The 12,070-nt window shown below is 42.5% G+C and overlaps 1 protein-coding gene across 7 annotated transcripts in view; it reads left to right on the plus strand.

Moving 5' to 3' along the window:
- DNAH3 (dynein axonemal heavy chain 3) overlaps window positions 1-12,070 on the plus strand; it is a 91,812-nt gene that overhangs the window by 53,140 nt on the left and 26,602 nt on the right. For all 7 annotated transcript variants that reach the window (XM_080980886.1, XM_080980881.1, XM_080980880.1 and 4 more), the window contains exons 37-43: window positions 929-1,170; window positions 2,814-2,914; window positions 4,032-4,137; window positions 5,917-6,046; window positions 7,552-7,788; window positions 8,891-8,994; window positions 11,234-11,528. In XM_080980886.1, coding sequence (XP_080837012.1) covers window positions 929-1,170; window positions 2,814-2,914; window positions 4,032-4,137; window positions 5,917-6,046; window positions 7,552-7,788; window positions 8,891-8,994; window positions 11,234-11,528 — 1,215 coding nt within the window. The remainder of the gene's footprint in view (window positions 1-928; window positions 1,171-2,813; window positions 2,915-4,031; window positions 4,138-5,916; window positions 6,047-7,551; window positions 7,789-8,890; window positions 8,995-11,233; window positions 11,529-12,070) is intronic.

The following is a 12,070-nucleotide window of genomic DNA, read 5'->3' on the forward strand; positions in this document are numbered from 1 at the left end:
AGTGTTGTTTTTTCTCCTCTCTGTACTTCAAGGAGGCACTGGAAATGATGTTCACCTATTAAGTGGTACAAACCTGGTTGTGCCTGCCCAGAGTAGTTCCACTGAAGTTAATGAACATAATTGAGATCCATTAATTTCAGGGAGTATACTCTGAGTAGGAGTAGGGCTAGCTCTGCCATCAGTCGAAGTGAAGGATTATGAGAGGATGTAATGAAAGGGCAGCAAATTGTTCATTATTTAACTTGTTATTGCTGTATTTTTTAAGTCAGGGAGGAGGAGAGGTGTTTTGGGGTTTTCTGGCCCTGGTGCCAAAATAACTTGGTTGGCCTTGGTTGATGGGGCTGCTGCTCTGCCTCAGCCTGCAAAATGTCTTGGATCTCAGGGTCAATTAAAGCTGGGTAACTGAAGAGGGACTCCAAGTCTTTGAATTTAAAAAAAATATGGGGAAAAATAATATACACCAAGAGTGTAACATCTACTTTTGGCCTGAGAAATAGCTTTGGGACAGCAAGGCTTTTTAGGCACCAATTTCTGCCAGTGAGTTTGCCTTCTAACCAGTCAGAGATCAGAATTGGCAAATCTGTCCATTTTAGATTCTCCCAATTTCTCACTTTTCTAATCTTTTGTTTAGTTCTTCACATTTCACCTCAGTTTGCAAATATTTATTGTTAAAAGTCCACATGAAAATCTATCACCATTTAGTGAATGTCTCTTAATTGACACATTTTGCCTGATACACATTTTTGCAGAGCACTTCCCCCTGATCCAGCATATGCATTTTTGTACACACTACTTAGCTGCAGAGCTGCATTGCAAAATTCAGAGAATTTCAAGTGTTTTTCAGAAAGTACAAATTAGGCAGATTCACCTTTAAATGAGAATTGAATTCCTCCCTTGTCGCTAACCTAAGATACTTTTTTTGTCTTAGACCCTTCAACAGAAGAATCTGCAGTTGAATATAGAATTATTAATCCAAAAGCTATTACCATGGGACAGTTGTATGGGTGTTTTGACCCTGTGAGCCACGAATGGACAGATGGCGTTCTTGCAACCACCTTCAGAGAACAAGCCAGCTCTACAACAGAGGACAGGAAATGGATTGTCTTTGATGGTCCTGTTGATGCTGTTTGGATAGAGAACATGAACACTGTGCTAGATGATAACAAGAAGGTAAGTGCCATGGCTGTAATGGTAGAGTTTGTAATTTAGAGTTTTATTACCTTAGTATTAAGATGGTAATTTGAGGACTTACTCTAAGGTTGCATGATTCAAGCAGTTCCAAAGGCCTAGAGCAGTGGTGGTCAAACTTGGCCCTTCAGCTGCTTTTGGACTACAACTTCCATCATCCCCAGCTAACAGGACCAGTGGTCACGGATGATGGGAATTGTAGTCTCAAAATAGCTGGAGGGCCAAGTTTGGCCACCACTGGCCTAGAGGCTGCTGCACATGTTTGAAGAATAAAGTTCTTGCAAGCTATTCTTCCTTCCTCTCGTTTGTGGATTCAGAATCATTACACTGTAAGAAGTGTAGAATGAGGACTGCACTGAATCAACTGGAAGCAATTTTCTAGCTGTACCACTAGACACATATGGTAGTAAGAAGCTGTGGGAACCACACCCAGTGGTTGATTGCAACTGGTTCATATATTATTGTAGTTAGTTTTAAATAACCTGCATTATTTGCTTTAAGATAACCACTAACTCCATATATCTGGAATTAAGCCCCATTGAACTGAGTAGACATTAAGATTGTGCTGTTATCAAAAGCAAAGCATATCTGTAGAAGTGGGGAAGCAGAGAGTCTCTGTAACTCTTTCTGCCTATATACATAAATATGTAAGCGTGTCATCATACTGTAATTTGCATGACCACAAATATGCAGCTGTGGGAACTGCAGCACAATGTGTGAGCATTCCAGACAAGCCCTGCTGCTGCCCACCTCACTCTGACGCTCAGTGGGTTTGGCAAGGTTAAGGGATAGGAAAGGGGTTTGGTGAGGGGTAAAGGGAGTGGGGTTGGCCTGGTGTAAAGGAAGCAGGCAGGAGATTGGCAAGCATGTGGGGGTCTGGTAGGTGTAGGCAGCTTTGGCAACTGAAGCAATCAGAGGCAACAATCCCTAGTATAGAATAACACTGTTCTAATGCAAGATGGCAATGATCTAAATTCATTCATTGCTTTTTACAAGAGTCTCAAAGCAAATTTCAAGGGAAGGTGTTTACATCACAACGCCTGTCTTAATTATTTTAGATTACAGTCAGGGAAATATTTATCTAATACTAGATAGTTTGCTATAGGCTTCTAATACACAAATAGCTCTTTGAATCATGGCCTTCTGGGTTTCCAATTAAATATCTAAGTTGTGTGCATTAATTTCTACAGGTCTACTCTTAGTAGGACTAGCATTGGCTACTACCCACTGTCTTTTTAATATCTCTGTGTGTGTGTGTGTGTGCGCACACACACATGCACATGCACATGCATGCAGACATTAAACTATAATTAATATAAAATGGAAAAAGAAGTTTCCAGTGCAGCCATGCTGGAAGAGGAGAGAGTGAATTGCCCTTCTTATGCTAAATCATGGTTAAACATTACACGCAAACCTTTCATTATCTTTTGCTCTCAAGCATGGAAGTATGAGAAGAAGCAAACGAATGATGTTCATCCTCTTACAGAATGTCACTGTTGTTCATGTGCGTGTCTGTAAAATGACTGAAACTCTGCGTGACACATGCTACAATTGTGCAAGTTGTCCTGTCACAATCCCTACCGTACACATGACTGAACCATGGTTACATGATGTTTTCATTCTAGCTGTGCCTAATGAGTGGTGAAATAATTCAGATGAGTGCAAAGATGAGCTTAATGTTTGAGCCAGAAGATCTGGAACAAGCATCTCCAGCTACTGTCAGCAGGTAACTTTTGCAAGCAGAGCCAATAGCAGCTTTGTGTGCCTCTCTATATTGTTACAGGATTGGTACATACATACATACATACATACATAATTTTATCTGTATGCTCTTTGTGGAGTTAATGGCCCTAGGCAATTCTCTTGGACATCTTAGTAACATAGGATGCTGCCTTGTCATGAGTCAGACCATTGGTCCACCTTGCTCAATATTGTTGATGTTGTCAGCAATTCTCCGTTCATTTTCTGTATTTAAGGTAGATGCTCTGCGACTGGGATGCAGTCCTTCCCCATTTTTACATGACCTGTTTGTCAGATTCAAGAGTTTGCCATAGAAACAACAAGCTGGTAATGTTTCTAGAAGGAAGCCCCATGTGGCTGGAGGCCAGGGCATCCAAGATGTAAGAGAGCATCAGGCCCAGAGGCCAGTCTTCCCTGCTCTCTTCTGGAGGAGCTAGGAAGACACAAAACATTTGGTTTTCTCTCCATGCTGAGTCCAAAGCTATGGCTTTGAAAGGAAGCCTAAAGGGGAAAAAGCAATATCTGTTGGAGTGCTAATGCTGTGAGGCCTTTCATCGTAATGCCCAGCCTGTTTGTATGTGAAAATAAAGCCTTATATCACAAAGATCCAATGACATTCCTTCCAAAGAAACCAAAATTGGAGTCTTTGTTGGCATTCCTGAAATCTCTTACACTATTCAGAGAGATTGAGCTGTATGGAACAGTGTGTGAGAGAGAGGCAGGAGGGGAGGGAGAGCAGGAGAGAAGTATTGATCAGGGAAAACCACATAGGGAGAGGGGACAAATACCATGATGCTGGAGAAAGAGATCCATGTTCAGGGAGAGAGAGACCTGACCTTACAGGCTTCCTTCATGACGTTGCAAAAAGGTCCAGAGTTGGTCCCCTTCCAGTGTCAAAGAGAGGAAAAATAGGTGTCTATTTCTGCCTAGGGATGGTGGTGGGGAGAGGGAATTGATCCAGCTACAGTAAATCTGTTAAGTTTGTAAGGTGCCAGAAGAATCCTAGCAATTGCCCAGTGTCATCTGAAGGCCGAGTCAACTTTCATAAGTCTTACCCCCTCATTGCAAGCAAATTTGTGCAACAAAACTGTTAATTCTTCCAGGTGTGGTATGATCTACATGGAACCTCACCAGTTAGGCTGGAAGCCTCTGAAGGATTCTTATATGAACACATTGCCTCCAAACTTGAACACCGAACACAGAGAACTGGTTTGTGGGCCTATAATTTAATAATAATAATAACAACAACAATAATAATAATAATGATGATGATGATGATGATGTGGGGCTTTCATCAGAAGTTTGGGGCCTGGGCCACTTAGGATCTTAAACACTAATGTGAGCACCTTGAATTGGGCTTAGAAATGAACTAGCAACTAGTGCAGCTGGAATTATTTGAAATCTAAACAGGATCTAAACATTGGTTCGGCTGCTGGATTTTGGACCGTTTGAAGATTCTGAGTCATCTTCAAGGACAACCCCTTGAAGAGCCCCTTGAAGATGTAGAGCACATTGGAATAATCTAATCTGGAAGTTAGAAACTGACAAGTGTCTCATACAAGAGAACAGCTGCAGTGGGCAGAAAGGCAATATGGGGAGGGGGATGAGTTGTTGCTGTGGCCGCATGGCTAGAAAATTGCTCTGTGCTGTTTGCAGTGTAGGTGGAGTGGTAAGTGCTCTCGTTTTGCCTCTTACGTGACAACTGAGCAGAGTTTGTTTTCACCTTGGGAGAGACATGTTGATGATAGAGCCATTTAATAATGTAACCATTTTGGAACCAATGGTCCTGCCATCTAGGCACTACCACCAAGAAGGGCCTATCTCTTGTAAGCTTGCCCTAAGACATGTATGGTCATGTAATAGCTCTTATTTATGTCTCATAGCCAAGATGGGTCTCCCTGGTAATTGTCACTCTATTAGCATGGCACCAAAAGAAGGGGAAATGCACCCCCCCCAAGGCATAGATTTGCACAAAATTCCCATATGCTAATTAATATGCATAGGTGCAAATTTAGACATAAGTACTATAATTTTTTTAAATAATGCAATACACCCCACTAGGGTGAGGGAGACTGTGTCCAGGTGCCCTTTGTGCATGCTCATTCAGGTGCTACCTGTCGATGGACAAACCTGTTCTCCTTTTAAGGGTTAATTAAACTGTAATCGAACTTGTACTGGACAGCTCTTCAGATAGGGGACTGTCCTTTGTATAATAGGATACTTGACCAACCTCCACTCTATCCAATGTTTATGCAAATATATACCATCAATAACCAACCCAGTGGAGTGGAGCTATAACACTAGTTCCCAGGACGGGGCGGGGGGCACAAGGCAGCGTGGAGATCCGGGTGGTGCAGGTGCAGCAGCGCAGTCCCTCCAGCACTCCTAACATTCCTCTTGCACTGCACCAGTCTCCCCACCATCTCCCTCTCTCCCTCCTGGTAAATGGCAGTAATACCACTGCAGAGGAGCTAGTGTTACAGCTGTGCTCCTCCAGGAGAACCACTTCTAGACCCTTAGGAACAGCAGTAATTGAGGGTCCCATGGTCACCCTAGCTTTGTGGTGGTAGTCTTACCACCTGTACTGGAAGAGCTGGCGATGTACTAGGCAGCATGAGGGAACTGCCTCAGGCAGAAAGTCCTGGAGAGTGAGAAGCAGCAACAGCAAAGCTTGAGCTTGGTAAGGATCCTGTGAGCTTCATTTTCCCGCTTGCCCACCCCCCTACCTTGCTGTGCCATTTTGCCTGTCATGCACCTCCTAAGTGAGCCTGCTACCCTCAGATGCTGTGGAGAATGCTGCCCCATTGTAAGACTCAGCTGCTATACATATAATGGGATTGAAGAGGCACCGTTCGTTTTTGCTTTTTTCTTGAAGCAGCAAAATGTATTGGTCCGGCTCTGCATATTGACTGTTAGCAAACTGTTCCTATTGGTAATAATGTAACTTCTGCTGCATTTGAAAGCCATTTACCCTTTTCCAACTTCCAGGTTGACGACTTGTTCATGTGGCTAGTTCAGCCTTGTTTGGAATTTATTCGCCATCATTGCAGGGTCATGGTTCAGACATCACCCATCCATCTCACTCATTCCATGATGACACTGTATACTGCTTTGCTCGGTAAGGATCCTGTGAGCTTCATCTTCCCACTCTCCCACCCCCACCTTGCTGCGCCATAAGATTGTGGGAACAACTGCGTTAGTTCTCCCAACTAATTTGTGCCCCAGAAAAATATGGAAATGTCATTGAGGAAGCCCATTTTGAGCTGGGTCCAGGTTAAACTGCAGAACACACTGGTATGTGTGTGCAAAGGAATGAACTGAAGAAACTTAAAACTGTAGTAAAGCATATGTTTTTTTTAAAAATTATTCTAGTTCAGGAAGAGTGGGGTGTAGGAATGCTCTGGGACAAACCAGAATAACAGCTGTACATAGCTTTGGCACTTTCCTAATGGGAAGCAATGCACAAATCTAACAAACCTATACAATGAAAAGCTGTAATAGGTGAAGTCATCTGGCCTCCCTAGGCTATGCATTTCTCTTTACCTGTCACCTCTTTCCATATGAAACGCGTCTTGCATTGAAATCCATAAGGGTATCTTCGTATACAGTACAACCTACGTTTATTTCTATTCCAGATTCTCAATATAGTGGATCTAACAAAATGATTTTTAAAGTCCACATTCACTTTGACCTTATCATACCACAGATATCCATGTCATCCAGATCTTAAATCATGACCTTCTAGTTCCAAAATCCTCCTACTTCTTAGGATCACCCACTCCTTTATCCACACTAAGCAACAGGCTGCAAAGTACAATTTCAAATCAGTTCCAATCTCTTGCAGTACTTTCATTTTAACTTGTGGTTTTTTACATTGCCATAAAACTTCGATAAATCTTTTTTGCCATTTTTTAAACGGTAAATCAGTTGCAATAGGTATTGTTTGAAATAAAAACATCATTCTAGGTAAAACATTAATTTTTATTACTGAAATTTTGGCCAGCAATGACAATTTGCCTGCAAACAGATTGGCCTCGTTTGCAGGTTTTGCCTTCCCCATAGCAATAGTCACAACTTTGGCAGAGAAGGCATTGCATGGAATCCTTTAAGTCTAACATCAGGCGGGGGGTGCAGTAGTGCATCAACCCCACCACAGAACAGTGCAAGAAGAGGATACCCCTTAGATACCCCGTCCATCAGCCCTCCAATGCCTTAGCCAAATCCAACCTACACCTGGAATCAATAAAGTTGTGGTCTAATTTTAAATCCCAGAACATTGTCCTGTCCCGTTTGTTCACCTAACAACTTCTCCTTTCTCCCTGTTGACTCACATCAGCTGAAATGCCCTCTGTGCACCAGATATGCTCAATATAAATTTAATATAGGATTGTGATGTGAGATGACACCCCTTGCTTGAATCAGTATCTGAGCAAACAAACAGCAGAAGAGTGGGAGCTGAAAGTGTTTGCAGCAGGGGTGCCAACTTGAATAAAATATTGGGGGGGGGGGGCAGGTAAGGCCTGCCCTGCATAATAGAACACATGACATGGTACACGCACACCATTTGAAGTTCTTGACTATGCCTTCTAAGAACAATCTTCATCTGCTCTTTTTTAAAAATAGATGAAATAAGGAATTCCGGCGAAGACGATTCCGAGACCATGTCCAGCCAGCAGATCACCCTGTGGCTGCAGGGACTTTTCCTGTTCGCCTTGGTGTGGACCATCGGGGGCACCATCAACGCTGAGGGAAGGAAAAAATTTGACCATTATTACCGGGAAGTTTTGATGGGAATGGACGACAACCACCCACGTCCCAAAAGCGTAAAGCTGACGAAGAACAACATTTTTCCAGATAGAGGTCTGTTTAAAATACACTTGGCAAATTTAAATAATTGGCTTTGTTTATACATCATGAAGCATCATATCTCCAGTATGGGCATTGAATTGTTTTGTAATAGGTCCCAGAGATTAAGAAAGGAGCTGATCATCCTGAACACGATGGATGGGGAATCCCCAGCTCCCATAAGCCCCAAGTAGAATGACCTGGGATTATTTATGCTGTTATTTAATTTATACCCCACCCTTCAACCTGAACAATCCCAGAGTTGTATGCAACAATTCATAAAATTGTGTATGTTGATACAAAGGTCATAAATCCAACACTATAAATAAAAATATAATGATGATGATGATGATGATGATGATGATAAGATGATGATGATGATGAGAGTTCATATTCAACAATATCTGTAACGTCATAGGAACTCTCTGGTAGCCTTAGAGCAGGGGTTGGCAAGGCTTACCAGCCATTGGCTGGATCTCTCCCGCAAAGATCATCCATTGGCTGGACTGGCGCAGCGCGGCGCCAGAAATCGCTTCTGCGCATGCCCAGACGCGATTTCCTGCGCCGTTGGCAAGTCCCCGTGCTGCGCTGGGAGACCTGCCGAGTGGGCGGCTTGGTTTGGGGGCGGCTCGTCGGCCAGTAAAATGGTCTTTGTGGGCTGGATCCGGCCCATGGGCCGCACGTTGCCAACCAGTGCCTTAGAGTAACTGAAAGAGAACTGAAATTGACAGAGCCTTCCATCCCTGCCTCTGAGTGCAATTTTTCCACCTAGGAATTTGTTTTCAGTATCAGAATACAGTTCACAGAAAATCCAATCCTGGTCTTCCCTAAGGTTTTCTTTACTTTTTCTTTACTTTTGCAGTGTAATTTGAAAGTGGTGTGTTGAATGGGGAGTTGCTGCTATTGTTACACAACTGGAGGACAGAAATTATTGGTGGGCTACTGCTGTAGCTGCCCTTCTGTACCAAAAGCATGATTTGGCAGCATTTGGGTTGTTTCTGTTTGGTTAGAAGGCATATGTAGAAACATATCCAAATTTTGCAGTCTGAAATAATACCCAAAGTCAGCCTTGCTGCCTTGAACTGAACTTTCCTGATGGCCTTTTCCCCTCAACCAGGGACCGTGTACGACTTTTACTTCCACAAGATAGCCAGTGGACAGTGGAATAATTGGACAGAGTACATTACAAAAGAAGAGCAAACCATCCCTGCTGGAGTAAAGGTAAACCATTTGCATTTATTGCCTCATAATTGCTCAGGCTGACCTTATCTGATTGGCCAGATTAACAAGTCCTGACCATTACTTTCAAGGGGTCTACTCTGAGTAAAACTAAGTTGGATAGAACCATTTATTATTATGGGTTGTATTCAGAAAGTCCCATGTTCAATCCTCAGCTGAGGTTGCTTTTTAATCACTTATCTCCTTTGTATCTCATTTCTAACATCATTGCACACTGCTTAGAAACTACAGTGTTAAGAGGTGTGTGAATAGTTGAAATAATGAAACCTCCGTTCTTTAATTAAAAAAGAAGAGGGAGAGGTGATTCTTGATGGCTTTGTTAATAATTGCCTGTGGCTTTGTTTATTATTTTTAATAAAGTTGAATGGGACAGTTTCGATTTTGGATTTTTGTGTCCCACTTTAGAAACACTGGTTAAAGAACAAGATTTTCCCCAGTCCCAAATCAATGAATGTAAGAGCTTGTTCTCAACATTCCATCACACTTTCTGGAATGACCATGAAAAACAGTGAAGTTTTAGCAGGTGTAGGTCTGGGACTATGATGATGGGGAAAGCCTTAATGGGCTAATTATTATTGTGCACCACAAGGCCTGCGAGGACAGAATGGGATGACCTCACATCATTGTGACATCAGGTGAAAGCCTTGATGAGCTAATTATTATTGTGATTATTATATTTATTTATATCCTGCCTTTTTCACTGACACGGACTCAAGGCAACTTACAGATAAAATAGGAACAGTGAATATATAGGGAAAATATCACTGAAAAGCAATTAAACATGTACAGAACTAGGACTATATATAAATATAAATTATATTTGAAATACTACATATATTAACATCGTGCAGTTTGAAGCAACTGGATGCATATTAACTGACTCCTTTTGGAAGAAATCATTGAATAAAATATCATGTAAACTTTTACTTGTAGAATTCTTTAAAAACAGAACATAAGCCTCAAAGGTACACCCCAACTATCCATACAACGTATTGTGATGTACAGCACAGGCTCAGCATCTTAGATAATACGAAATTATCCAAACAAAGGCCTGTCTCCTCCCACAGCATCCATTTTCCCTGGAGCTGTTTTCTCTCTAACTCAAAGGATCATTTACACATCCTTACTTCCACACAGTTTGAGACAAAAGACTAAAGGCAACTTCAAAATGGAGATTTGCAACCAAATACCTTTTTCACCTGATCTAAGGTTACAACACTGACATGTTAGCTAGCAGAAAACAACAACTAGCTAATTATCAACTCAGTAAGAGCTCAGAGTCTTTTAGAAAACTACTGTGAAAAAAACCCAATTCTAGCATCACATATTTAGCTATTTTCCATTTAAAACTTTCATTAATACACATACATTTTCCATTTCTGTGTGAATTAAACCAGTTATATTTAACATTAAAAACATATGGATAATTACAATAGCCCTTTCATTAAAAGCAGTCAGTTCCCAAAATCCTAATAATGGAGAGGGTGTAGGTTTGGTCCACCCCCTCCCTCAGCAGCATCTCCACTTTGATTTGATTAAATTTTTGTCTGCTATGTTCCCAACCCTCAAGTTGAGCTCAAAGCAATTCACAACAGTAGCAAATATAAACAACACTCAGTAATACATTGTTATACCTGTTGTCTTCCCAGTAAATGAATAGTCACCGCTCACTCCTATGGAGCAAAGCACAAGCTCTGCCCTAAGAAGACAGGTTTGCAAAACTTGCAGCCCACCCCAGCGGTGGGTGGAAACACTGCATTGATAGAGATCCTACAGTCTGTGCATGCATATGCAGGTACACATGAATGCATAGCAGGAAGGCTAAACAGTAGGTGGAGCCAGAGCCAATGAAAGGCAGAGCCAACTAATTCTAGTTTTGTCCCCATCCTTTTCCCTGCTGAGTTATACAGGGGCAACACTTAGACTAAGAAACGAGCAGGAAGGTGACAGTATTGTAAGTTAGAAGGCGGGCAAGTGGTGGCTAGTTGAGGACAGAGTAAGGTTGGTGGGGCAGTGCCCCATTTACCCTAATGGACCAGCTTCCATTGCATGCCTGGTGTGCAAAGTATATGCCACCCCACCAGGATCCTTGCAATGTACAGGTCATAAATACATTATCTCTCTTTCTCATGCACACACTCCCTTCTTGCAGTGATGCAGATTTTTCTACTTTCAAATATGCAAGATGTGTTTTTTACACCTAACCATCTCTTCACGACAGGTCTCCGAGCTTATAATTCCAACCATGGAAACAGCCAGGCAGAGTTTTTTCCTGAAAACCTATGTGGAGCATGAAATCCCATTGCTCTTCGTGGGAACAACTGGTACAGGGAAATCAGCGATCACCAACAGTTTTCTGATTAATCTCCCAAAGACAAAGTACACTCCCAACTTCATCAATTTCTCTGCCAGAACTACAGCCAACCAGACCCAGGACATTATTATGTCAAAACTGGACAGGAGAAGAAAAGGACTTTTTGGTCCACCAGCTGGAAAAAAGGCTATTGTATTTGTAGGTAAGATCACATCTTAAACATTTTTGTTGCTACACATTACAGTTTTGAAGCATGCTGTTACAACAGCAGCTGTACTTCCTTTCGCAGAAATAAGCTGTCAGGGACCTCAATCCAGGTAGGGAGGGAGGGAGAAAGACCAGGGGGTGGGGGAAGAGCTGGGTGTTATCAACTTTTCAACATTGTGATGTATCACCACCCTAACAAAACGATGTTGAAAAGCAGAGGGAAGAACAAGGTGCATTGAGCCTGGCCCCGCAAGGTGCTGGGGTGAAACAGCCTCAGCTCCCTCGTTTGGAGAGGCAGCGGTTTCACCCTGGCACCTCATATGGCTGGGGCTGATGCAACTTGTTTTTCCCTTGGGGTGCTGGGCGCTGGCGACAAAGGGAGTCCCTCCACCGCCAGTGCCCAGCACATCAAGTGAAAAAGAAGCTCCATCGGCTCTGGTGCCTCACAACTCATTTCTCCCTTGGTTTGAGGGCCAGAGTGCAATGGCACCTTCACCCGGTGGTATATCACAGGTATAACCACTGCCGCTCCTGAGC

Source organism: Podarcis pityusensis (assembly GCF_964106645.2).
Source record: "Podarcis pityusensis genome assembly, chromosome: 14".
NCBI lineage: Eukaryota > Metazoa > Chordata > Lepidosauria > Squamata > Lacertidae > Podarcis > Podarcis pityusensis.